The following is a 27,201-nucleotide window of genomic DNA, read 5'->3' as shown; positions in this document are numbered from 1 at the left end:
TCAACTTGAATCTATAACGCATTATTTCAACGGATTTTTGTCGTTGCCTTCCAGAAGACATTTTTCCCCAAGCGACATATGTTTGACAGAGAATCATTGGTTCGGATCACAGATCTGAGCCGAATAGTAAAAAACCACGTCAAAATTAATTTCGAGAAACTGTATCAATGAGCGTTTGGGGTTGCAGTACCTCTGTATTCTGAGCTTCGACTGCAATCTCTACCGGTTCCATAGTTTTTCTGTGTCAGTTGCGTTTCCAGTCTGTTTGCATTTCATCATTCCTACACAATATGTCGACAGGCCAACAAGGGTCGAGGACACATTGAATTTGGAACTGCGGAATGAGTCCGGCCAGTTGTTAGATTTGAAGGTTGGTGAGCACTTTGTTGATAATCCCCACAATTCGGTTATGTTTACTTTAGCGCTGGAAACGGATGTTTATATACCGCAGGGCCTGAGATATAGCTGGGGGAAATGCAATTATGCTGTGATTAGGCAAGATTTAGGATCCATAGGATGTGGAAGGAAACTCTAGGGCATGGCACAATTGAAATGCGAAGCTAATTCGTGGAACAGCCACTGCGCGTCCTTGATAGGTATGTAACTTTCAGGCAGGGAGGAGGTTGTCGAGTAAAGGAACCATGTTTTACTAAAGAAGTTGAATCTCTTGTCAAGAGGAAGAAGAAGGCTTATGTTAGGATGAGAAGTGATGCCTCAGTTAGGGTGCGTGAGAAATGAAGGTTAACTAGGAAAGACCGAAAGCGAGAGGTCAGGAGAACCAGGAGGGGACATGGGAATTCATTGGTGGATAGTATCAAGGAAAACCCGTAAGGTATATCAGGAATAAAAGAATGACTCGAGTAAGATTAGGTCCAATCAAGGATAATAGTAGAAGTGTGTGTGTGGAGTAAGAGGAGATAGTTGAAGCACTATGTGAATATTTTTCGTCAGCATTCATGATGGAAAATTACAATGTTATCGAGGAGAATATTGAGATACGGGCGACCAGTCTAGATTGGACTAATGTTCACAACGAGGTGTTGTTAGCAATTTTGGAACGTGTGAAAGGAGATAAGACCTCTGGGGCAGATGGGATTTATCCGAGAATTCTCTGGGAATCCGGGAAGGAAATTGCTGAGCTCTTGGCTTTGATCATTATTTTGTCATTGTCTACAGGAATAGTGGCAGAAAGCTGGAGGTGGCAAATGTTGCTCCATTGTTCAAAAATAGGAGTGGAGACAACTCTAGCAATTATAGGCCAGTGAGCATTACTTCGGTTGTGCGTAAAGTGTTGGAAAGAGTTGTAAGATATGATTTGTAACGATTGAGAAAAGAATATGTGAGGTAGGGGTGGTCAACACGGTATTGTAAAGTGTACATCATACCTCAAGAAACTTATTAAGTTTTTTGAGAAGGCGATGAAACAAGTGGATGAGGGTAAAGCGGTTGCTGTGATGATCATGGATTTTAGTAAGGCGTATGATAAAGTTCCCCACAGTGGTCTGCTGCAAAAAATATGAAGGCATGGTATTAAGGATGATTTAGCGGTTTGAGTCAGAAATTAGTTGGCTGAAAGAAGACTAAGGGTTGTGGTTGAGTGGAAATGTTCATCCTGGAGTACAGTAACTCATGTTGCACCACACGGATCTCATTTGGGGCCATTGGTGTTTTGGATTTTTACGAATGACTGGGATGAGTGTCCAGAAGGATGGTTTAGTTAATTTGTGGATGACACAAAGGTCGGTAGAGTTGTGAATCGTGTCAAAGGATATTGTTGGTTCGAGGAGGACATAGATAAGCTGCAGAGCTGGGCTGAGAGGAGGAAAATTGAGTTTAATGTGGAAAACTGTGAGGTGATTCACTTTGGAAGGAGTAACAGGAATGCAGAGGACTCGGCTAGTGTAAAGTATCTTGGTAGTGTAGATAGACAGAGAGATGTCGGTGCCCATGCCCAGAGAGTTGTCAGCCAGGTTGATAAGGTTATTAAGAAGACATAACGATATACTTTGTTTTAGATTTGTTAATATAGGAATTGAGTTTCGGAGCCATGAGGACACGCTGCAGCTGTGCAAATCTCTGGTGCGGCTGGTGTTGGAGTATTCCACACAGTTCTGGCCACCACATTATAGGAAGGATGTGGATGCTTTGGAAACGGTTCACAGGATATTTACTGGGATGTTTACTGGTACGGAGGGACGGTCTTACGAGGGAAGGCAGAGGGACTTGAGGCTGTTGTTATTCAAGAGGAGAAGGTTGAGAGGAGACTTAATTGAAACATATCAGATTATCAGAGTGTTAGATAGGGTGGACAATGAGATCCTTTTTCCTCGGATGGTGGTGGCTCGCATGAGGGACATAGCTTTAGGTTCGGTGCGTGATAGAAATTGGATAGATGTCAGAGGTAGTTTATTTACTCACAGCATAGTCGGGTCGTGGAATGGACTGCCCGCAACAGTGGCAATTTTTTTAAGGACACTTAAATGGTCATTGGACAGACATATGGATTAAAATGGAAAACAACCGGGCAGATTGGCCTTCAGATTATTTTGACAGTTTCGCGCAACATCGAGGACTGAAGGGCCTGAATTGCACTGCAGTGTTCAATGTTCTATTCTCCATCTTCTATATATGGAACGAACAGCCAGAGGAAATGTTAGAAAAAAGTACAATTAAAGCATGGGAGAGACATTTGGGCAGGTATATGGAGTGGAGTAGGTTTGAAGAGATATGGGCCAAATGCAGGCAGGCAAATACGACTTATTCAGTTTTTGAAACCTGGTTCGCATGGACGAGATGGATTGAATGGTCTACTTCTGGTCCATTTACTGGAAGAGAAGGCCACTGAGATAAGACATGCTATGGAGACAATCACAATTTCCTGAGATGGGGATGGTAGTCTGGTTTGGAGTTCGTTTCAAATATGTGGAGGAATAAGAGAGATACGAGAAGGTTACAAAGATAGTAACTGTTATAGGAGTTCGAATGATTGAAGACACTGGTCGACAAAATGTGACACAGATATAGTTTCAGAGAGGCAACACAGAACAGAAGGATCCCAGGAAGCATTGCCACCGTCTCTTGGGAGACGTTTTCACCTGTTTTGCACTGATGCTCACGAAGACAGTACAGGACTGCATTGATGACTGCGAACTCCTTATACTGTGTTGCTATAACATACATTAAATTAGGGGTGGTGATTAAGCTTGAAGTGTGTCTGTACTCTGCTCCACCTCCAGAAATGTATCCATCCCACACTATGTTAGCCGATGTTTGGAGCTCTCCCATTGATCTCTGCTCTGTTCACAGTGTGTGATCTTAACTCGCGGCAGGATTTATTGAAAACTCCAGGCCTCCATTAACGTTTGTTCCTCTGGAAGACAATCCATCTTCAATGAGGTGATGGACGAGACACTTAGCATTTGGGAAGTCTATGGAGATAGGAACTACCTTATTACATACAGGAGACAAAGAAATAGACAGAATGGGAAATTAGACTGATAAAGTACGGCTTACACACACAGCGGCATTGAGGACCACAGAGACACTAATCGTCAGAGGGAAATTGAGAAACAGATTTGTTAGAAGTTATCAGTTATCTGTAAGAATAATAGGAAAGTTATGATTGGGGATTTTAAATTTCCAAACAGAGATTGGGTCTGCCATAGTGTTAATGGTTTAAATGGAGAGGAATTTGTTATGTGTGTGTAAGAATTTTTTTGATTAAATGTGTGGATGCACGTATTACAGAAGGTGCAAAACTTGAACTACTCTTGGGAAATAAGGCAGGGCAAGAGACGAGGATTTCAGTGTGGGAGCACTTTGGGGACAGCAAGCATAATATTATTAGCTTTAAAATAGTGGTGGAAAAGGGTAGGCCAGATATAAGAGTTGAAGTTGTAAACTGGAGGAAGGCTAATTATGATGGTATTAGGCACGAACTTTCAATGGCTGGAAAATGAGATAGCGAGAGTCCAGAGACAGCATATTCCTGCCAGGTTGGGAAGAATGGTTGGTAGGTGTAGGGTAAGCTAGATGATTAGAGAAATCGAGGGTTTGGTTATCAAAGCGAAGGTAGCATACGTCAGGTATAGACAAGATAGATCGAATGAATCCTTGGATATGGACAAAGGCAGTCGGAGTACACTGAAGAAGGAAATCAGAAAGGCAAAAAGGGGGCATGAGATAGATTTGGAAAACAGAGTTAGGAGAATTCAAATGCAAAACATGAAATGTATGCAGTATGAAGCAGACCTGGCACAGACTCGGACGAGAAACAGCGCTCTGGGTTCAATTCAAATCAAAGATTCATGCACTTTATTTGGAGGATTTCTATCGACAGATTTCACATAAACTCCAGGGGAATGAATTCTCTTGCTAACCTTCATGCATCGACTCTGGAGTTACCAAATTAACATCTGACCTGGTAGCAACGTGTGCAGCAATATCATAGAGCCAGGAGATATCGACAGCATGGAAACCAGAGACTTCGGTCCAAGTCGTCCACTTCGAAAAGATATCCTCAATTGATCCAGCCGCGGGGTTCAATCCCCGCACTGACCATGTGAGGCGCTTCCGTCGGTAGCAGGGCTGTGTCAGTGTTCGCCGTGGCTCTTACTTTCACCGTCTGCAAGAACTTGTCACATGGTCGGTTGAGATGTGTATTCATTCGAAAGGCGACCATCGCTGTCATGGAACATCAACCCGCTGGTCCCATGCCGGATCTCAGCTGCGTTGCTATTTTGCCAAACAACGTGCTCCACCAAACCACGAAACAGGAAGCCTCACCTGCGCAATAAAACATTTGACAGGGATAGACGCACGACTTGATCGCCATACCCATGATGACTGCTGGATGTTGTCTGCAGCAAATCAATCAGTCTCAATTGTTTTCACAAACAAATGCAAATCATGAAATATATGCAGTATTAAGCAGACCTGGCACAGTCTAGTTTGGGAAACTTGCTGGGTATGGACGGGTTGCACGGAGGGGTCTGTTTCCGTGCTGTATGAAGCTATAATTCGATGGATGTCCTTGTCCAGAGGTCACCGAAATCCAAAATGAAGGTGCTGCAGGATAGCAACATGTTAGAAAGACAAACGACATGTTGGCCTTCATTGTCCGAGTTGGTGAGCACACAACTGGTGGATTACGTACATTCTCGAGTGAGCTAAGAGATATAGGGAGTAAGTTTGCAGATGACACAAAAATTGGAGATCTAGTGGACAGCGAAGAAGGTTACCTCAGATTGCAACAGGATCATGATCAGATGGGCCAATGGGCTGAGAAGTGGGAGATGGAGTTTAATGTAATGAAATGTGAGGTGCTGCATTGTGGGAAAACAAATTTGAGCAGGACTCAAATACTTCATGGTAAGGTCCTAGGGAGGGTCGTTGAACAAAGAGACCTTGGAATGCTGGTTCATAGCTCCTTGAAAGTGGAGTCGCAGGTAGATAGGACAGTGAAGAAGGCATTTGGTATGCTTTCCTTTATTGGTCAGAGTGTTGAGTACAGGAGTTGGGAGGTTATGTTGCAGCCTACATCACATCAGTTAGGCCTCTGATGGAATATTGCGTGCAGTTCTGGTCTCCTTCCTAACGGGAAGATGTTGTGAAACTTGAAAGGGTTTACAATATGTTGCAGGGTTGAACGATTTAGGCTATTGGGAGAGGTTGAATAGGCTGGGGCTGTTTTCCCTAGAAATTTGGAGGCTGAGGGGTGACCTTACAGAGATTTACAAAGTCATGAGGGGCATGGATAGGGTAAATAGACAAAGTCTTAAAGTGGGGAAGTCCAGAACATCCCCAGAGCATATGTTTCAGGTGAGCGGGTAAAAGAGACTAAAGCGGCAACTTTATCACACAGAGCGTGGTACATGTGTGCAATGAGCTTTCAGAGGAAGTGGTGGAGACTAGTACAATTGCAACATTGAAAAGGCATTTGGATGGGTATATGAATAGGAAGGGTTTGAACGTACATGGGCAGGATGCTGGCAGGTGGGACTAGATTGGTTTGGGATATCTGGTCGGTATGGACGAGTTTCCGAGCTGTACATCTTAACGACTCTGTGACATTTCTTGAAGAGATACAGAACCTCTTAAAGGTGCATGTTATCACACACGTCTCTCTCTCTCTATCGATCCATCTGAGCTCCATCTCCACCTATCCACTCAGATCCCCCCTTTCTCCCACACACACCCATCCCAGTCTTCAATATAAATATCACTTATTTCCTGATGAAGGGTCAACAGACTCGAAGTATTAACTCTGGTTTCTTCCCACAGTTGCTGCCAGTGATTCGCGGTTCACCGTATTCATTTCACAGACAGTTAGGGATGGATAATGGTTGTTAATTACCCAGTAAATCCATCAAAGTGTAAAAGTTGTGGTTTTCCCACTGCTTCCTTGGAGGCTTGAAAACTGCACTTCCCTCCAGAGAGAAAGAGAGAGAGACAGGCTGAAGGACAGTGTGTGAGAGAGATAAACAGACAGACACATACAACAACTGTGAGCGAAAGAGACACAGAGAGAATGAGAGAGACAGTTTGTGAGAGCGACAGAGAGAGAGATGGAGAGAGACAGTGAGAGAGAGGGAGAGACAATCAGACATGCAGAGTGGGAAAGAGTGCGAAAGAAGGACTGAGAGAGAGAAGCAGTGAGGCAGAGACAGTTACAGAGAGAAAGAGACACAGAGAGTGTGATAAGCCGAGAGGGAAAGAGTGTAGAAGAGATGGCGAGACTGAGGCAGACAGGGAGGGAGAGACAGACAGAGCCTGTGTGTGGGAGAGAGAGGGAGTTAGTGAGTGACTAAGGGGCAGTGAGAGAGACAGTGAGAGAGAGTGCTAGAAGAGGAGAGAGAGGCAGAAAAAAGAAGAAGCAAGAGACATAGATGGGGAAAGAACAAGAAAGAGGGACAGAGAGAGCGACAGCAAGAGATCAGAAGTGTCTGGGTGCGGGAGAGAGAGAGAGAAGCAGTGTGAGAGAGAGGTAACGTGATGGACAGAGAACCTGAGAGATAGAGCGAGTCAGAGACAGAGTAGAAACAGAGAGATACAGAAGGAAGGAAAGATAGAGAGACATGAGAGAGGGGGGTGAAGCAAGAAAGAGAAACAGAAAGAGAGACATGAGAGGGAGAAGCAAGAAAGAGGAACAGAAATAGTCACTGAGAGAGCATGTATGTCAAAAGGTGATACTGTGAGGGAGAAAGCGAAGATAATGTGAGAGAGGGGAAGTGACAGGGACAGTGAGAAACACAGAAAGAGAGAGTGGGAGACAGTAACAGAGAAAGACTCACAGTGTGTGTGAGAGAGGCGGCGTGGGAGAGATTCAGTGAGGGAGAGAGAGAGACAGAGAAAATTAAGGAGTGAGAGCCAGTTAGACAGAGAGATGGCGAGTTACTACGACAGAAAGAGCGAGAGGGAGAGACAGTGACGGAGATAAAGAGATAGAAAGCATGAAAGAGAGAGAGAATGAAAGTGACACAGGAAAAGAAGGAGAAAGAGGGACAGAGTGAGATGGATAGTGAGAAAGAGAGACAGGTTAAGAGAGAAACTGTTTAAAAGAGAAAGAGAGAGAGTCAAGAGACAGAGATACTGTGAAGGACAGAGAGAGAGGAATTCAGAAACGGAGAGAGACACAGAGAGAGACACAACGAGAGAGATACATGAGAGATAGAGCGGGGGTAAAAACAATGACTGCAGATGCTGGAAACCAGATTCTGGATTAGTGGTGCTGGAAGAGCACAGCAGTTCAGGCAGCAGCCAAGGAGCTTCGAAATCGACGTTTCGGGCAAAAGCCCTTCACCAGGCCTTCATCCTGGGCTTTTGCCCGAAATGTCGATTTCGAAGCTCCTTGGATGCTGCCTGAACTGCTGTGCTCTTCCAGCACCACTAATCCAGACAGAGCGGGGGAACGAGCCAGAAAAATGAACAGAGAGAGTCAGAGAGATTCATTGAGGGAGACAACAAAACAGTGAGAGTGAAAAGAAGATTGACAAGAAACAGTGAGAAAGAGAGAGACATTGAGAGAGAGAGAGAGAGAGTGGGAGAGAGAGAGAGACATTGGGAGAGGAAGAGAGAGAGACAGTGTCAGAGACAGAGAGACAGACAGAGTGCGAGAGAGAGAGAGAATCAGTGACAGAGAAAGAGACAGACGGAGAGAGACACTGAGACAGAAAGAGTGAGCGAGAGAGAGGGACAATGATAGCGAGAGAGAGGAAGAGTGGGAGAAAGTCAGAGAGAGAAAGAGAGAGAGAGAAGGAGCAATCGAACCAAATGAAGAGAAACAGACAGAGAGAAGCATAAAAAAGAGTCACCAACCTGAACCATCTCTACTCTGAACCAGTTAATGACGCTGCCCTTGAGTCCTCAACTTATGTCACTGTCCCTGTTGGGCCTCTCCTTCTGATACAGCCAGACATTTACATCTAACAAAACAATCATTGTGGCAAAACGAACCGCAACATGTCCATCCATCTCTTAGGTCAACAGGGATAGAATGCAAAGTGTAAAAACAATTTGATTCCATTTTCATGTTCCTTTGCTTGAAATTAATTTAATGCCAATGCACCAGTGTCTTGTTCCAAACTCTGCTCACGGTGAGACATTTATTCAGCAACCATCAACTCAATGTGTGTGTTTAATTAAATAACTTCCACTTGTCTTTTTTAACGAGGTAAATAGTTTTGCATGCAATACTTACTGTCACAAGCAGCACTTCATCTGAGGAAATACTTTTATGTTGATCTCTCCACTGACAGCATACCCTTCCATCATAAGCTTCGCGATAATGAGCACTTTACTAAAAGACACAACTCAGCTGACATCTGGCAATTGGACAATCTGGCAGTGAAGCATTGCCTCCCCACTGCTGCTGAAAAAGTGACAGTCTGCATACTCTGTATTCCTTAGATCAGACTGGTGCTGGAAAAGCACAGCAGGTCAGGCAGCATTCAAGGAGCATGAAAATCGACGTTTCGGACAAAATCCCTTCATCAGGAATAGAGGCAGGAAGCCTCCAAGGTGGAGCGATAAAGGGGGGGGGGGAGGCTGGGGAGAAGGTAAAAAAGAGTACAATAGGTGAATGGGGGTGGGGATGAAGGCGATAGGTCAGGGAGGAAGGTGGGGTAAGGTATCAAAGAGTGCAATAGGTGAATGGGGTGGGAATGGAGGCGAGAGGTCAGAGGGGAGTGTGGAGCAGATAGGTGGGAAGGGAGAGTGACAGGTAGGACAGGTCATGAGGACACTGCTGAGCTGAAATGTTGGAACTGGGGTAAGGTGGGGGAATCTGTAGTCTGCTTTGTTAGCAATTAAATCAAAGATTGTAACTGTTTTATCATTTGAAACAAATTTAAGTTCCAATCATGAGCAAAAGCTCAACAAAATTTAATCATGGAATCCAGGGGAAGATAAAGATTGTTGTTAATTAATGAAAGTAGTGTATAAAGCTGATGTTGGGTGGGATGGGTGTCTTGTGGTGCAGTGGGAATGAACAGTTTGGTTTATAAAGGCTGCTGTTAAACCCCAGGCCTGGGGATTCAGAACACATTTTTAAATTCAGTACAGTAGGACGAAAAAAATACATTAAGAGAGAAAACAACATGAAATTAAACCAGTGATAGAGATGTAATTGTTTGAAAAAGCGTTCTACAGATAAAGCAAAAGCTGATCAGAAAAGACAAATATGTACCAGATTGGCAGCGAAAGATCATGATCACTGCAACCAATATTCTGAGGATTCCGAATGTTGATCTTCAGATTCTAGGATTATATTAATTTCCCAGTACTACTTCTGTTCGCTAATGACCAATTCATCGATCTGCTCATTTTCACTAAGACATTACTTCTCTTCTATTATTGAGAAGTGGAGTGATTGTTCCTGTCTGAAGACAGACCCAAAATATCATCCTTATTTCTGTTATTCATACCGTCACAATTGCAGGTTTCCTTGCCTCTGCCACTTTTCGGTGCATATCTGACTTTTATGATTACCTTTTAGCTTATCTTGAGAAAGCTGTAAAAACACTTGTTTTTGTCTCTCACTAGCTTATTTTCATGTTGTTATTCTCCTCTTAATGCATTATTTTGATTAAACGTGCTTTACTGAATTCGAAAGTGTTCCGAATCCCCAGAAGCAGGGTTTAACGTCAGCTTTTTATATGGATTTTTAGAAAAACTAACCTTTTTTTCTAATCAACCTCTTCGGAGATGTTAACATACATCTCTGGAGCATGGGTTGGGACACTGCCACTGACTATAATTCGCCCCTCCCATCCAACATCAGCTTTAGACACGTCTTCCTTTAATTAACAACAATTTTTACCTTCCCCTGGATTCCATGATCAGATCGTGTTGAGCTATTGCTCATGACTGGAACTTAAATTTGTTTCAATGATGCAACATTTAAAGTCTTTAATTTAAATGCAAGCGAACCAGACTTCAGAGTATACAGACTGTCACATTATCAGGAGCAGTGGGGAAGAAATGCTTCACTGTCAGGTTGTCCACTTGCAAGATGTCAGCTGGTTTTTGTCTTTGAGTAAAGTGGACCTTGTCGCTGATATTGTGCGGGAAGGTAACGCTTCCAGTGGAGTGATCAGCACGAAAGTATTTCCTCAGATGAAGTACATGCTTCTGAAGCAGCATTGCACACAAAATCCTATTTCTGTCATTAAAAAAAATAGTAGACTTTATTTAATGAAACACTCACATTAAATGCTGCATAAATGTCTCGTCTCGAGAAGAGTCTGGAACCAGCCACGAGATTGTCGTCATCAAATGGGTCCGAAGCAAAGGAACATGCAAATAGAATCTAATTGCTTTTACACTTTGCATACTATACCTATTGACTGAAGAGATGGGTGAATGTGCTGTGGTTCATTTGGCCAAGAGTTTTTTTTTTGCAAGTTGTACAAAGTTGGAGGAAGGCAAATTTTGATGGTATTTGGCAAGAATATTCAATATTCGATTGGTAGCAGTTACTCGCAGGTGAAGGAACAGCTAAAAATGGGAAGCTGCCAAACATGAGATAATCAGAATACAGAACCAAGATGAAATACAGGGCTGATAGGTGTTAGGTGGGGTAAAAATTCCCATTAGACACCCTGGACTAAAACACTCCAGACTTGGTCATGGGTTTGTGGAATTTACATTTAAACGAAGAGTCACTGAGTTCTCTGGCTAAGACAGAGTAGGCAACGAGCAAGCCTAGGGGCAGCAGTCTGGAACAGGGGTAAGATAAAGGAAGGCCTCCACAAATGTCTCAGCTAAAAGACAGTGAAGGAGCAAGTGAGGGCTGCAGATGCTTGCGATCAGAGTCGAAACGTTTGGTGCTGGAAAAGCACAGCAGTTCAGGCAATGTCCGAGAAACAGGAGAGTCGATGTTTCGGCCATATGCCCATCATCAGGAATGTTGGACGGGGGGAAGGGAGCTGAAAAATAAACGGGGGGTTTGGTGGCGAGGCTGGGGATGGTATCTGGGAAGGTGATAGGTAGATGCAGGTGGGGAGAGGGTGTTAGGTCGGAATGGAGGGTGCAGTGCATAGTTGGGTAGGAAGATGGACACATAGGTCACCTCAAGAGGACGGTTCCGAGTTGTAGGGTTGGCTCTGGGGTGAGGTTGGGTGGAGCGGAGAAGAGGAGACTGGTGAATTCGATGTTGATGCCATGTGGTCGGAGGGTCCTAAGTTGGAAGATGAGGCGTTCTTCTTCCAGACGTTGAGACACTTGGATTTAGTAGTGGAGGAGGCTCAAGACCTGAATGTTCACAGTGGAGTGGGAGGGGGAATTGAAGTGTTCAGTCACAGGGCATTGGGTTTGTTTCGTGCGTGTGCCCCAACGATGTTCCCTGAAATGATCTGCGTGTTCGTGTCCTATCTCCCAATGTCGAGGAGACCACACCAGGTGCAACGGACACAATAGATGAGTTGTTCGGATGCGCAGGAAAATCTCGGCCAGATATGGAAGGATCCTTTCGCACCTTGGTCGGAGGTGAGGGGGAGGTGTGGGTGCAGGTTTTACACCTCTTGCGGTCAGAAGAGAAGGTGCCAGGAGTATAGTGTGTATTGGTGGGAAGTGTAGACTTTACCAGGGAGTCACAGAGGGAACAAAATCTGCTTCCAAATTCGCTCTGTGACTCCCTGGTGATATCCACTCCACCCCCCCCCCCTCCACCTCACCATCACCCTGCAGCTTCCCCTGCCACCGCACGAAGTGTGAAACATGCACACACACCTCCCTGCTCACCTCTGGCCAAGGCCCCAAAGCAACATACCACATCTGGCAGAGATTTTTCTGCACATCCAACCACCTAATCTACTGTGTCTGTTGCTCTTGATGGTATCGCTTCTTCATTGAGGAAACAGGACACTAACTTGAGGAAAGTTTCAGGGAAAATCTCTGGGACACACGCACCAAACAACCCCACTGCCCTGTGGCCAAGTCCTGGTCCTCCTCCACCGCCAAATCCAAGACCCCGACGTCTGGAAGCAGAACACTTCATCTTCTACCTTGCGACCCTCAACCCACATGGCATCAACATCAACTTCACTACTTTCCTCATTTGCCCTCCACCCCACCTCATCCCTGATCCAACCCTTCAACTCAGCACCACCCTCATGAATTGTCCTACATGTTCATCTTTCTTCCCACCTTTCACACCACCCTCTGCTCCGACCTATCACCATCATCACCCCGCCATTATCGACCAATCACCTCTCCAGCTACCTTCACACAACCCCACTCACACCCTCCTATTTATCTCTCAGCACCCTTCTCCCAGCCTCCTATTCCTGATGAAGGGATTATGCCTCAAATATCGACTCTCCCGCACTTCGGATGCTGCCTGACTTGCTGTGCCTTCCCAGCACCACACTTTAAAAGACAATAAGCAGCAGCCTGAAGAGCAAACAACAGAGACATTCTGCAGCTTGCAAAATTACACAATCATACAACTTTTAATCATTTGCTTGGATGCAGAGATACTGAGTATTTCACGCCTTTGTACGACATGCAAATCTGTTTGTCTTAAATGGGAAGGCCATCAAACTATCAGCAACATCTTAACCTACACATATCAAAGAACAATAATGGACATTTAAAACTATGGTCCACCCACTGACTTTAATTGGAGAACCATTCACACTCATCGAATACTCAGGAAGCTCATTCAGCCCCGAGTGGAGGGACAACAGCTCAATGATCCAATTTAGATTTGGCGGGAGATTTGGGAAACCTCTAGCTAGTATAACTGGGAACCCTGATCTCTGGGGTTTGTTGAGTAAGTGGTCAGGCTAGCATCAAGGAAATCGGCTGCAGCCAGGCAATCTTCACATCCACAACCCTCCATGTACTGGTGAGATGTGACTGGAGAGCCGAGAGACCAACTGGGGCTAGTGCCAGGGACATCCACCACTCTCCAAACCAACAGAAGCCACTCTGGGGATGGGAGGAAGGTTATCGAGACCTTCTGTCCCAGCTCAGTATGAGAGGGGAGGAAGGGTGGGCTTCAGGGCTGACGGTGTAGGGCAGGGCCCAGGGAAGGGAAACCCGAGAGGACCCCAGGATTCGTGTTTATTCTCTCTCTCTCCTTTCCCCTGTCACCCAGTAATTAACAGCTCTCTGTAAGTCAAAATCCACTGTACCAAGTTAGAGCCTTCAGGGTGAACTTGGGAGTTAACAGCTGTGAGACAAGTCTCAGTTCATTTGATGCCTCGCACTGGTTGTTCTGAATATTTACTTTTTTGTCAATGTTTTAAGACAATCGGAGTTTCCCTCTGCCTCTGAAGCATCTCCCTCCTGTGTTTTTCACCACACCACATCTCACCACATAAGCCCAGTGTCAGAACCAAGGAGCTACTGGATAATATGCTGACCCTCTCTCCCTGCATAGGTGCAGGGAGTGCTGGGGGACTGGAGAAGGTAAGGTTTCAGTTATGTTAAAGAAGGCAACATACGTCAGGAATAGACGGCAGGGATTGTGTGTATCCCTTGAAGAGTACAAAAGCCGGACAAGTATATTTAAGAGGGAATTCTGGAGGGCCAAAAGGGGACATGGGATATCTTTGGCAATAGGGTTTAAGAGAATGCAAAGGAATTTTACAAATACATTGAGAAGATAGAGGCAATGGGAGAGAGAATAGGGCCACTCGAAGATCAGTCTATGTGTAGAATTGCAGGAGATGGGGAGATAATAAATGAATATTTTGCCTCAGTGTTCACTTTGGAAAAGGATATGAAAAACTAGAGATTTGGAAAAATAAATGGCGACATCTTGAATAATGTCCACATGACAGATGGAGACGGTCCTGGATGTTTTAAATCACGGAAACGATAATGAAAACCCGGGACGTGATCAGGTGTACCCTAGAACTCTATGGGAAGCTGTGAAGTAATATCTGGGCCACTTGCTGAGATATTTGTATTGTCGATAGTCATAGATGAGGTGGCGGAAGACTGGAGGTTGGCTAACGTGGATGGGAAAGACTGGAAGGAAAACCAAGGGGAACTATGGACCGCTGAGTCTGATATCAGTAGTGGAAAGGTTATTGGAGTGAATCCTGATGGACAGCACTTACATGCATTGGGAAACGCAAGGACTGGTTCGGGATAGGCAATATGGCATTGTGCATGGGAATTGGTGTCGCACTGACTTGGTCTTTTGAAGAATTTTTGAAGAGGATTGATGAAAGCAGAGTGGTGGTCGTGAACTATATGGACTTCAATAAGGCACTTGACAAGGTTCCTCATGGTAGACTGTTTAACAAGGTTGGATAACGTGAAATAATGGGTGAACTAGTCACTTCGATGTAGAATTGGCTGAAAGAGAAGAGACAGAGGGTGTGAGTGGATCGGTCTGGAGGTCTATAAACAGCAGTGTCCCACAAGGATCGGTGCTGGGTCCAATGTGTTTTCTCAGTTATATAAATGACTTGGAAGTGAACATAGGAGGCACAGTTACTAAGTCGCAGATTTCACCAAAATTGGAGGTGCAGTGGATAGCGAAGAAGCTTACCTCAGATTACAACAGGAGCTTGATCAGATGGACCAATAAGCTGAGAAGTGGCAGAAGGAGGTTAATTTAGGAAAATGTAAGGTGCTGCACTTTGAGAAGGCAAATCAAAGCAGGACTTAGACACTGTAGGGTAAGTTCCTGGGAGGTGTTACTGAGCATAGAGACTTTGGAGTGCAGTTCCTTGATAGTGGCGTTGCAGGTACTCAGGATAGTGAAGAAGCCATTTGGTATGCCTTCCTTTGTTGGCCCGAACATTGAGTAAGGGAGGTGGGCGTTGTGCTGCGGCTGTATCGGACATAGGTTAGACTATGTTTGGAATACTGTGTTCATTTCTGGTCTTCCTGCCGTAGGAAAGATTTCATGCAACTTGAAAGCATTCAGAAAAGATTTCCAAGGACGTTTGCAGGGCTGGAGTGTTTGAGCTATTGGGAGAGGCAGAATTGTCTGGGGCTTTTTCCTTGGAGTATCGGAGCCTGAGGGATGACCTTACAGGAGTTTATAAAATTATGAGGGGAATGGATTGGGTGAAGAGCTAAAGACTTTCCCCCAGTGTTGGGGGAATTCCAGAACTCCTCATTATGGAAAGGTTTCTAAAATGTCTGGCCTGACAATCAACTTCCAGCTGACATGTTTAATAATTGGATGTTGCTGAGATAGACAATCTCTGGGATCTTGCTGTGCCATCTCTAAAAATGTCTTGCTCTGTCTTTTAATTGATCCATCTCTGTTATCCCAGGGAATTAATAATCACTTGGAAAATCCAAAGATAGAGAGAGTTTGGGGCAAGGTCAACTTGAACAAGAGCATCCTCCAAGAGGGCACACAGTCCTGAGGCCTATTCCACAGGCCGCACTCCGTGGGGCCCCACCTCAGTTGTATCTCTTTATTTCCCCAAAGAGTGGGTGCCCCTGTTGGACCCTTTTTCTTAACAGGCCTCTGGTTAACTGGATCCTGGATGATTGTGGCCTTGTCATTTTAATACAGGTTTGAAGCCTGGGGTTAAAGGAAAAAGGGCTTTGAATTTGACACAAACTTGTTAACACCCCAAGTCCCCACCCCCAGCAAGTGTCTGAGAGACAGGACATCCCAAAGAGGAAATTGAAACCATAAATGTCGACTTGTCTCTGAAAGACTTTTTATAATGTCAGAGTAATAATGTGGAAATGTTCACATTGACATTGGGAGTGTGAGAGAGAGAGACTTGTAAACGTGAGAAAGGCAGGAGAAAGGGAGGGAGAGGCATTTGAAATTGTGAAATAGCAGTTATGTCAGTGCCTGTAGTTGCAACAAATATTGAACTTTTAAACAGCTGCCATCAGAAAAATGGAGCTGATCTTGCTGCTGACATGTTGCTGCCTGTGAGATCCTGCTGTGCTCTGACAGCCTGTGGCAATGCGATCGAAGCAACAACTGTTCTGAAAAACCCATAGCTTTAAGTCTGCCCGATGGATCTGGGATTGAAATTCCCGAACTTTTTTCACAATTTGATCGCACTTGAGTTTGCTGAGGGATGTTATGTATGAAGGAATGACCGCTTGCTGTGTAATTAGTTTGAAAATCTCCCCCCTTTTCCAGTTCCAATCATCTCTTTCTCTCCCATTCTCTGCACCCACCCCTTTCAGGAATTGCTGTTTTGAAGCTACGATAGGATATGAAATCCTTCCCTTGGACAAACCTTTCCTCCAGAGGGGATGGGCCGAATTGGCCTGTACGTCCTTGGGAGAGTGGGAGGGGGAGTTGTAGTGTTCAGCCACAGGTCAGTGGGGTTTGTTTGGTGGGTGTGTCCCAGAGATGTTCCCTGAAACAATCTGCAAGACGGTGTCCGTTCTCCGAATGTTGCAGTAACCACATCGGGTGGAACGGACACAATAGATGAGGTGTTTGGATGCGCAGAAAAATCTCTGCCGGATGTGGAACGATCCTTTGAGGCCTTGGTCGGACGTGAGCGGGGAGGTGTGGGCGCAGGTTTTAACCTCTTGCGGCGGCAGGGGAAGGTACCAGGAATGGAGTATGTGTTGGAAGGGAGCGTGGACTTAGAATCAGTGAGTCACAGAGGGAACAGTCTCTGCAGACTGCTTCCACATTGTCTCCATGACTCCCTGGTGAGGTCCACGTCCCCACTAAGCCCCTCCTCCACTCCTGGCACCTTGCCCTGTCACCGAACAAAGTGTAAAACCTGCAGCCACACCTCCCTGTACAAGGTCCCAAAGGACCCTTTCCCATCTGGCAGAGATTTTCCTGCACATCCAACCACCTCATCTACTGTCTGTTGCTCTTGCTGGTGTCTCCCCTACATTGAGGACGCAGGACGCTAACTTGAGGAATGTTTCATTGAACATCTCTTGGACACACGCACCACCAACCCCAACGCCCTGCAGCTGAGCACATCATTTCCCCCTAGCACTCCGCCAAAGACATGCAAGTACTCGGCCACCTCCACGACCAAATCCTAGCCACCCGACGTCTGGAGGAAAATAAAACAGTTTTAGAAGATACTTTTAGAAAATAATGACAAAAAGAGTTGGCGCAGGCTTGGAGGGTGGAAGTGCCAGTTCCTGTGCTGTGTTGTTCAGTGTTCTCGAATCGAAGGCCTGAGCAATCTGCAGCTCCATGTCCACAGAGTGAATGTCAATATCCCTTCCACAGTAGGAGAGAGAGGGAGAGATATTTGAGATTGTGAAACAGCAGTAATGTTATATTCTGGCATTAGAGCAAATAATTAACACTTGATCAGCATTGCAGAGGAGAAAAGAATCAGATGATGTGGCTACTGCTACATGCTTCCATATGGGATCTTGCTGTGCATCAACTGACACCAGGCTACCTTTAGAGGCAGTGAGTCTTCTCATCACCTAAAACTTCATAGTGTAAAGGTTTCAAAATTGTCTGGCCTGAAAATTCAACTTCCATCTGACATGTTTAATGTTTGGATGTTTCTCGGAGAGGAAATACCTGTAAATCTTGCTGTGCCATCTCTCTGAGCGTTTTTTTCTCCGTCTTTTAATTGACCCTGTCTCTTTTATCCCAGGGAATTATTATTCGCTTGGAACATCCAAAGAGAGAGAGAGAGAGTTTGGGACATGTTGAACTTTGAACAAGAGCATCCTCCAAGATTGGCACACAGTCCTGAGGCCTATTCCACAGGCCGCACTCTGTGGGACCAGACCTCAGTTGTGTCTCTTTATTCCCCAAAGACTGGTTTAATCTGCTGGACCCTGTTTTTTTAACAGGCCTCTGATTAACTGGGTCCTGTCAGTTTGAGGTCCTCTCATTTTAAAACAGGTTTGAAGCCTGGGGTTAAAGTAACCAAGGTCTTCGGATTTGACACAAACTTGTTAACCCCCATGTCCCCACCAGCAGCGGGAGTCTGAGAGACAGAACTTCCCAAAGAGGAAATTAAAACGCTAAATTTCAAACTGACTCTTAAAGACTTTTTCTAAAGCAATGATGTGTGAATGTTCAAATTGACAGTGGAAGTGAGAAAGAGACTTCTGAAAGAGAGAGAGGAAGGAGAAAGAGAGAGAGGGAAGGAGGGAGAGGCATTTGAAATTGTGAAATAACAATTATGTGAGTGCGTGTAGTTGCAACAAATATTGAACTTTTAAGCAGCCCCTACCAGAAATATCGAGCTAATCTTGCTGCTGACATGTTGCTGCCTGTGAGATCCTGTTGTGCTCTGATACCGTTTTGATAAATTAAACGTTTTAAGGCTGCCCGATGGTTCTTGGATTGAAATCCCCAAACTTTTCTCCCAATTTGATCATACTTGGGTTTGATGAGGGGTGTTTTATGTGAAGGAATGACATCTTGCTGTGTAATTTATTTGAAATTCACCACCCCCCCTTTTCCAGTTCCGACAATCTTTTTCTCTCTCACTCTCTCCACGCACCCCTTGCAGGAATTGCTATTTTGAGACGACGACAGGACAAGAAATCCTTCCCTTAGACAGAAGCTTCCTCGAGAGGGGAGGGGCGGACATCAGCCTGAGGCCTATTCGACAGGCTAAACCCCATGGTGCTGTGTGAGTTGTGTCTATTTGTTAGCCCGAGGTTTAATTTCCTCTGGGACACCCTGGATTTTTAAGGGTCTCTGGTTAACAGAGATTGATTGTGGCTCTGCCATTTCAGAGCAAGTTTTAAGCCTGAGGTTAAAATAACCAGGGCCTTGGGATTTGACACAACCATGTTAAGTGTCTGACACACGGGAGGAAAATAAAACCCTGAATGTGAAATTCTCCTCAAAGGCTTGGTGTAATGTCAGAGTACTATGTGATGTGTGGGCAGGGATGGACGTGATACGGATAAAGAAAGAGAGAGAGAGAGGGATAGAGAGAGAGAGTTATATCTGGGAGTCACAGGGAAAATTCCAAGAACGAACCTCAGCAAATACCCCCCGGTCCGGCCAGTTTTGTGTTTGGTGTAGATTTAGGGACAGAGAATCTTCGAGGTTCCTGAGGGGTCAATGTTTAATATTTTTAAACTGCACTGAGATACATTACAAAGCTTTAAAAAGCCTTAAAAGCAAATAGGGAATGATCAAGCTTTCCTGTGCTAGAATTAACATGACAATGTTGAGGGAGATCCAACAAAGTTCATGTCCTGACACTGACATCTCAATGGGACAGACAGCTTTTTGGGAGGGGACTGAGAGACATTGTAATGTATCCTGCTCACTGGGGTGGAGACAGTGAACCCCTCAAGGAGAATAAATCTTCAGTAGAATATGACAACGTAATTCTCAACGCATGTAATTTCTCTCTCTGTCGTAAGAGACAGCCGCTCCCTCTGGTTGAGATTGTCTGTGTGGGGGAGACAGAGTGAGAGATACAGACAGAATAGAATTATACGTGCGTTGAGAGAGAGAGGGTTAAACGCACCAAATAGAGTCACAGAGTCACGGAGCCATTCAGTACAGGAACAGACCCTTCAGTCCCACTCGTCTATTAAGACCAAATATCCTCAATTAATCCAGTTCCATTTGCTCACATTTCGCCAATTTGCTCCCAAACTCTTCCTATTGAAATACCCATCCAGGTGTCTTTTAAGTGTTACAGTACACACATCCACCACTTGCTCTTTCAGCGCATTTATGACACACACCATCATCTTCGTGAAGAGTTTGCCCCTTAGATCTCTTCCAATTCTTTCCCCTCTCCTTAAACCTATACCCTCCAGTTCTGGAATCCCCTGCACTGGGGAAAAGTCTTTACTTCTTCATCCTATCCATGCCCCTCATAATTTTATAAATTTCTGTAAGGTCACCCCTCAGCCTCCGATGCTCCAGGGGAAATAGCCCCACTCGATTCAGCTTCTATCAATAGCTGAAACTCTCCAACACTGGCAACATATTTATAAATCTTGTCAGAATCCTTTCAAATCTCACAGCATCATTCCTACAGGAGGAAGACCAGAAGTGAAAACAGCATTCTAAACGTGGCCAAACCAATGTCCCGTACAGCCAAAACATGACCTGCTGATCAATACAGGAAAGTATACCAAATGCCTTCTTCACTATCCTGTCTCCCTGCAATTCCATTATCAAGGACCATGAACCTGTACTCCAAAGTGTCTTTGTTCAGCAATATCCACGGGACCATTCCATAAAGTGTACAAGTCCTGCCCTAATTTGCCTTCCCAAAATGCAGCACTTCACATTTATCTAAATTAAAATCCGTCTGCCACTCCTCAGCCCAGTGGCCCATCTGATCAAGATCCCGTTGTACTCTGAGGTTAGCTTCTTCGCTGTCGTCTGCACCTCCAACTTTATTACAATCTTCCAGTTAGGAACTATGCCTCTTATATACACATCCAAGTCATTTATGTAACTGACAGAACACAGTGGACCCAGCACCGATCCTTGTGCGACACCGCTGGTCATGGGCCTCCAGTCTGAAAAATAACCATCCACACTCTTTGAGCCAATTCTACAGTGAAATGGCTAGTCCTCCCGATATTCCACATGATCTTAATTTGCTAAACAGTTTACCATGAGGAACCTTGTCAAGTGCCTCACTGAAGTCCATATAGATCACGTCCACTGCTCTGCTTTCATAGATTCATAGAGATGTACAGCATGGAAACAGACTCTTCGGTCCAACCCGTCCCTGCCGACCAGATATCCCAACCCAATCTCGTCCCCCCTACCAGCACCCGGCCCATATCCCTCCAACCCCCCACTCCTATTCATGGACTCATCCAGATGCCTTTTAAATGCTGTAATTTTAACAGCATCCACCACTTACTCTGGCCGATCATTCCATACACACACCACCCTCTGTGAGAAAAAGTTGCCCCTTCGGTCACTTTTAGATTTTTCACCTCTCACCCTAAACCTTTCCCCTCCAGTTCTGGGCTCCCCCACACCAAGGAAAATACCTTGTCTATTTCTCCTATCCATTCTCCTCATGATTTTATAAAATTCTACGCGGTCACCCCTCAGACTCTGACACTCCAGGGAAAACAGCCCTAGCCTATTCAGCCTCTCCCTGTCGCTCAAATCTTCCAACCCTGGCAACATCCTTGTAAAATGTTTCTGATCCCTTTCAGGTTTCTGAACATCCTTCCAATAGAAGGGAGACCAGAATTGCACAACGTATTCAAAGAGTGGCCTAACCAATGTCCTGTACAGCTGCAATATGATTCCCTACTCCTATACTTAATACTCTGTCCAATGAAGGAAAGCATACCAAACGCCTTCTCATCAATCCTCTTCAAAACATCAACTCAGTCAGACACGAAATCGCATGCACAAAGCCATATTGTCTGTCCCGAATCGGTTGTCGTCCTGTCTCGCCAATGTGCAGTAGACACCACAAAGAGCAAAAGACACAGTCGATGAGGTGTTTAGATGCACAAAACAATCGTTGCCAGATGTGGAAGGATCCTTTGGGGCCTTGGACAGGGGTGAGCAGGAAGGTGTGGGTGCAAGTTTTACACTTCATGCGGTGGCAGATGAAGGTGCAGGGAGTGACCGGTCGGTTGGTGGGGGGGGGGGGGGGGGGGGAGGGGGGGGTGCGTGGACCTCACCAGGGAGTCACGGAGTGAATGTGGAAGCAGTCCACATAGATTATTCCAAAAGTAATTGCCTGGTTAGTTCCACACACCTCACCAACCCACCTTCCACTTCGACATCTTCCCTCATCGCTGCAAGCTGTGTAAAACCTGCATCCACACCTCCGCCCTTACTTCTGACAAAGGCCCCAAAGGATCCTTCCACATCTGGCAGAGATATTTCTGTGCATCCTAACAACCCATCTATTGTGTCCGTTGCATCCGAAGTGGTCTCTTCTACATTTGGAGACAGGACACCGTCTTGTGGATTGTTTCAGGAAACATCTCTGGGACACGGGCACCAAACAAACCCGACTACCCTGTGGCTGAACACTTCAACTCCCACTCTGACAGTTCCAAGGGCATGCAAGGGCTGGGACGCCACCACTGCCAAATCCAAGCCACCCAATGCCTGGAGGAGGAACGCCTCATCTTCCACCTTGGGACCCTCCGACCACGCGAAATTAACATCGACTTCACCAGTTTCCTCATCTCCCCCATCCGCACTTCATCCCAGAACCAAACCTCCAACTCAGCAACGGCCACTTGACGTGTCCTAACTGTCCATCTTCCTTCCCAACAATCCGCTCCACACTCCCCTCCGACCTATCACCCTCTCCCCACCTGCATTTACCCATCACATTCCCAGCTACCTTCCCCAGCCCCACCACCTACTAACCCCCAGTTTATCTTTCAGCTCCCTTTCCCCCGCCCCACATTCCTGATGATGGACTGTTGGCCGAAATGCTGAGTCGCCTGCTTCTCGGATGTTTCCTGACCTGCTGTGCTTTTCCAGCGCCACACTTTTCCACTCTGATCGCCAGCATCTGCAGCCCTCACTTGCTCCTTCACTGTCTTTTAGCTGAGGCATTTGTGGGGCCTCCCTTTATCTTACCTCTGATCCAGACTGCTGCCCCTGAGCTTGCATATTGCCTCGTCTGTCTCAGCCAGAGAGCTCACTGACTCTTAGTTGAAATGTGAATTCCCCATCTCATGTCCCAACTTCTGAGGGTTTTAGTCCAGGGTGTCTAATGGAATGTTTACTCCACCTTACACCTACCCGCCCTGTATTCCACCTTACTTCTGTACTCTGATTATCTCATTTTTGACGGCTTCCCATTTTTTAGCTGTTCCTTTACCTGCGAGTATCTGCTGCCAATCAGCTATTAAATGTTCTTGGCAAGTACCATCAAAATTTGCCTTCCTCCAATTTAGTACAACTTGCAAAACAATCTCATGGCCAAACGAACCACAGCACATTCACCCATCTCTTAGGTCAACAGGGCTAAATGCAAAGTGCAAATACAATTTGATTCCATTTGCATGTCCTTTGCTTCGGACCCATTTGATGACTACATTCTCGTGGCTGCTTCCAGACGCTCCTCTTGGCGAGACATTTATTCAGCATCCAACAATTCACTGTGCGTATGTTTAATTAAATAAACTCTGCTCTTTTTTTTAATTAGGTAAACAGGGTTTTGTGTCCAATGCTACTTTCAGAAGCGAGGACTTCATCTGAAGAAATACTTTTATGTTGATCTCTCCACTGGAAGCATATCCTTCCCTCATAAGATCAGCGATAATGTCCACTTTACTCAAAGACAAAACCCAGCTGACATTGTTCCCAGCCCAGCACTGCAGCAGCAGCTGGCCCGGGAATCTAATTCCTTTCTCCTGTGTGAAGCTGTTTCAGTGTCAACTGTTGCTGCAGATACCAAATAATCTCTCTCTGTCTATCCCTCTCTCTCTACACACACATGTACATCAATCTGTCTGTCCCTCTCTCTCCCACCCCCACCCCGGCACACACCCCCACCACAGACAATCTCTACCAGACAGAGAGAGCTGCTCTCTCTGAAGACAGAGAGAGAAATAACATGAGAATTAATTTGACATATTCTTCTGCAGATTTATTCTCGATGAGGGGTCTACTGTCTCCACCTCAGAGTGTCAGACACATTGCAATGTCTCTCAATCCCCTCCCAGGGAGCTGCCTGTCCTGTTGAGATGTTAATGTCAGGATTTAACTTCGTTGGATCTCCGTGAACATTGTCATGTTAACTCTAGCACAGGAAAGCTTGATCATTCCTTCTTTCCTTTTAAACATTTAAACATTTTTATGCTTTCTAATGGTTAGCTGTGCAGTTTGAAAACAGTAAACAATGACACCTCAGTCGTCTCGAAGAACTGGTCAGACCGTGGGGATATTTGCTGAGGTTCCCTCTTGGGATTTTCCTGGTGTCAGTGTGACTGCCAACTATAACTCTCTCTCTCTACCCCTCTGTCTCTCTGTCTTTATCCTGTCTCGTCCATCCTGCCCACACACCACACATTACTCTGACATTATACCAAGTTTTTAAGGAGAGTTTCACATTCAGGGTTTTAATTTCCTCTTTTTGGAGTCCTGTGTGTCAGATACTTAACATGCTTGTGTCAAATCCCAAGGCCCTGTTTATTTTCACCACAGGCTTCAAACTTGCATTAAAATGAGAGAGCCACAATCAATCTCAGTTAACCAGAGACCTTTAAAAATCGAGGGCATCCCAGAGAAAATCAAACATCAGGCTAACAAATAGACACAACTTACACGGACCCCATGGGGTGCGGCCTGTCGAATAGGCCTCAGGCTGATGTCCGACATTCCCTTTTGGAGGAAGCTTCTATCCAAGGGAAGGACTTCCAGTCCTGTCATAGTTTCAAAATAGGAATTCCTGCAAGGGTTGGGTGGAGAGCGAGGGAGAGAAAAAGGTCATTGGAACTGGAAAGGCGGCTTGGTTTTCAAACAAATTACACAGCAAGAGGTTATCTCTTCACACAAAACATTCCTCAGCAAACCCAAGCACGATCAAATTGGGAAAAAAGTTCAGAGATTTCAATTACAGACCCACCGGGCAGCATTAAAGCTATTGGTTTATTGAAACGCTCCTTGCTTCGATGGCATTGCCGCAGGCTGTCAGAGCGCAGCAAGATCTCACAGGCAGAAACCTGTCAGCAGCAAGATCAGATCGATATTTCTGATGGGGGCTGCTTAAATGTTCAATATTTGTTGCAACTACAGGCACTGACAAAACTGCTACTTCACAATCTCAAATGTCTCTCCCTCACACCCACCCTGTCTGTCTTTCTCCTGCCTCTCTCCCATTTACAAGTCTCTCTCTCACTCTCAATGTGAAGATTCACACATTATTACTCTGACATCATAACAAGTCTTTAAGAGACAGTTTGACATTTAGGATTTTACTTTCCTCTTTGGGAAGTTCTGTCAGTCAGACACTCGCTGTGGGTGGGGACGTGGGGGTTAAAACCTTTGTGTCAAATCTGAAGACCTTGGTTACTTTAACCCCAGGCTTCAAACCTGTATTAAAATGACAGGCCCATAATCTGACAGGACCCGGTTAACCAGGGGACTGTTAAAAAAACTAGGGTCCAACAGATGAAACCAGTCTTTGAGAAAATAAAGGTACACAACTGAAGTGGGGCCCCACGGAGTGCGGCCTGTGGAATAGGCCTCAGGATTGTGTTCTCCTCTTGGAGGATGCTCTTTTCAAATTTCACCTTGCCAAAACTCTCTCTCTCTCTCTTTGGATTTTCCAAGTGAATAATAATTCCCTGGGATAAAAGAAACGGGATCAATTAAAAGACAGGGATTTTTTTTTGAGATGGCACAGCAAGATCCCAGGGATTGTCTCTCTCAACAACATCAAACATTAAACATGTCAGCCGGAAGTTGATTTTCAGGCCAGACGTTTTTGAAACCGTTCCAAAACGAGGAGTTGGCTGATGGGAAATCTCACTGCGTGCAAAGATGGCATGATGACAATTGATGCACAGCAAAATCCCATATTGAGCAATATAGCAGTAGCTAAATCATGATTCCTTTCTACTCTGCAATGCTGGTCAAGTGTTAATTATTTGCTGTAATGTCAGAAATTAAATTTACTGCTGTTTCACAATCTCAAATAGCTCTCATTGAGCTGCAGCTTGCTCAGGTCTTAGATCGTAGAACACAGAGAAGAAGAGAACTAAGAACAACGCAGCACAGCGACAGGCCCTTCGGCCCTCCAAGCCTGTGACAAGTCATTTTGTACTTACTTTCTACAACTGTCTTCACTTACAGGATTCCTATTCCTCTCTTCCCTTCCTATTCATGTATTCGTCCAGGTGTTTCTTGAAAGCTGCTGTCGTGTCTGTTTCCACCACTTCCTCTGGCAGCACATTGCAGGCACTCAGCAGCCTTTCTGTGAAAAACCTGTCACTCACAGCTCTTTTAAACTTCTCCCTTCCTCCGTCAATCGCACCCTGAACCTGTGGCCCCTGTACCCCTTCAACCCTGGGAAAAAGCCTCATATTGTCCACTCTGTCCACGCCAGTAACAATCTTATAAACCTCGATCAGCTCCCTCAACCTCCTGCATTCTATTGAGAACAGCCCCAGTCTATCCAACCTTTCTTCACAGCTAAACTTCCCAATACAAGACAACATCCGGGTAAACATTTTCTGTACCCTCTCCAAAGCATCCCCATCCTTCTGGTGACCAGAACTGCACACAGTATCTCAAATGTGGCCTCGTTAAAGTTCTATGATGCTCCAGCGTAACTCATCTATCCATATCCTCAATGCCCCTTCCAGTGAAGGCAAGCATGCCATAGGCCTTTTTCACTCCCTTAAATGCCTGAGCTGCCACCTTCAATGATCTGTAAACCTGCACACCCACAGCGCTCTGCATGTTAATACTCCAAAGGGTTCTACCATTAACTAATAAATCTACACTTGACCTTTGAAAATAGATCACCTGCCTTTTGTTGGGCGGCACGATGGCATAGTGGTTAGCACTGCTGCCTCACAGCGCCAGAGACCTGGGTTCAATTCTCGCCTCAGGCGACTGACTGTGTGGAGTTTGCACATTCTCCCCGTGCTAAATTGCCCGTAGTGTTAGCTAAGGGGTAAATGTAGGGGTATTGGTGCGTCGCGCTTTGGCGTGGCGGTGTGGACTTGTTGGGCCAAATGGCCTGTTTCCACACTGTAAGTAATCTCAACTCCAACTGCTGTATCCTCTGACAATCTTCCTCACTATCTGGAATTCCACCAATATTTGTTTAATATGCAAACCTATTAAATAACCAACCACGTTTTCCTCCAAATCGA

At 45.3% G+C, this 27,201-nt stretch overlaps 1 protein-coding gene across 1 annotated transcript in view; it reads right to left on the bottom strand.

Moving 5' to 3' along the window:
* The window catches only part of LOC148142443 (uncharacterized), a 35,101-nt gene extending 10,404 nt beyond the window's left edge, over positions 1–24,697 (bottom strand). Inside the window, exon 1 of the mRNA XM_087976581.1 lies at positions 24,644–24,697. Within this exon, the coding sequence (XP_087832707.1) occupies positions 24,644–24,697 (54 nt within the window). The remainder of the gene's footprint in view (positions 1–24,643) is intronic.
* Between the last annotated feature and the right edge of the window lie 2,504 nt (positions 24,698–27,201).

Source organism: Chiloscyllium plagiosum, unplaced genomic scaffold (assembly GCF_037043375.1).
Source record: "Chiloscyllium plagiosum isolate Xiang-an unplaced genomic scaffold, Cpla_swu_hap1 HiC_scaffold_29, whole genome shotgun sequence".
NCBI classification, from domain to species: domain Eukaryota; kingdom Metazoa; phylum Chordata; class Chondrichthyes; order Orectolobiformes; family Hemiscylliidae; genus Chiloscyllium; species Chiloscyllium plagiosum.
The sequence above is the reverse complement of the archived record's forward strand: the minus strand, read 5'-3'. Positions and strand labels throughout refer to the sequence as shown.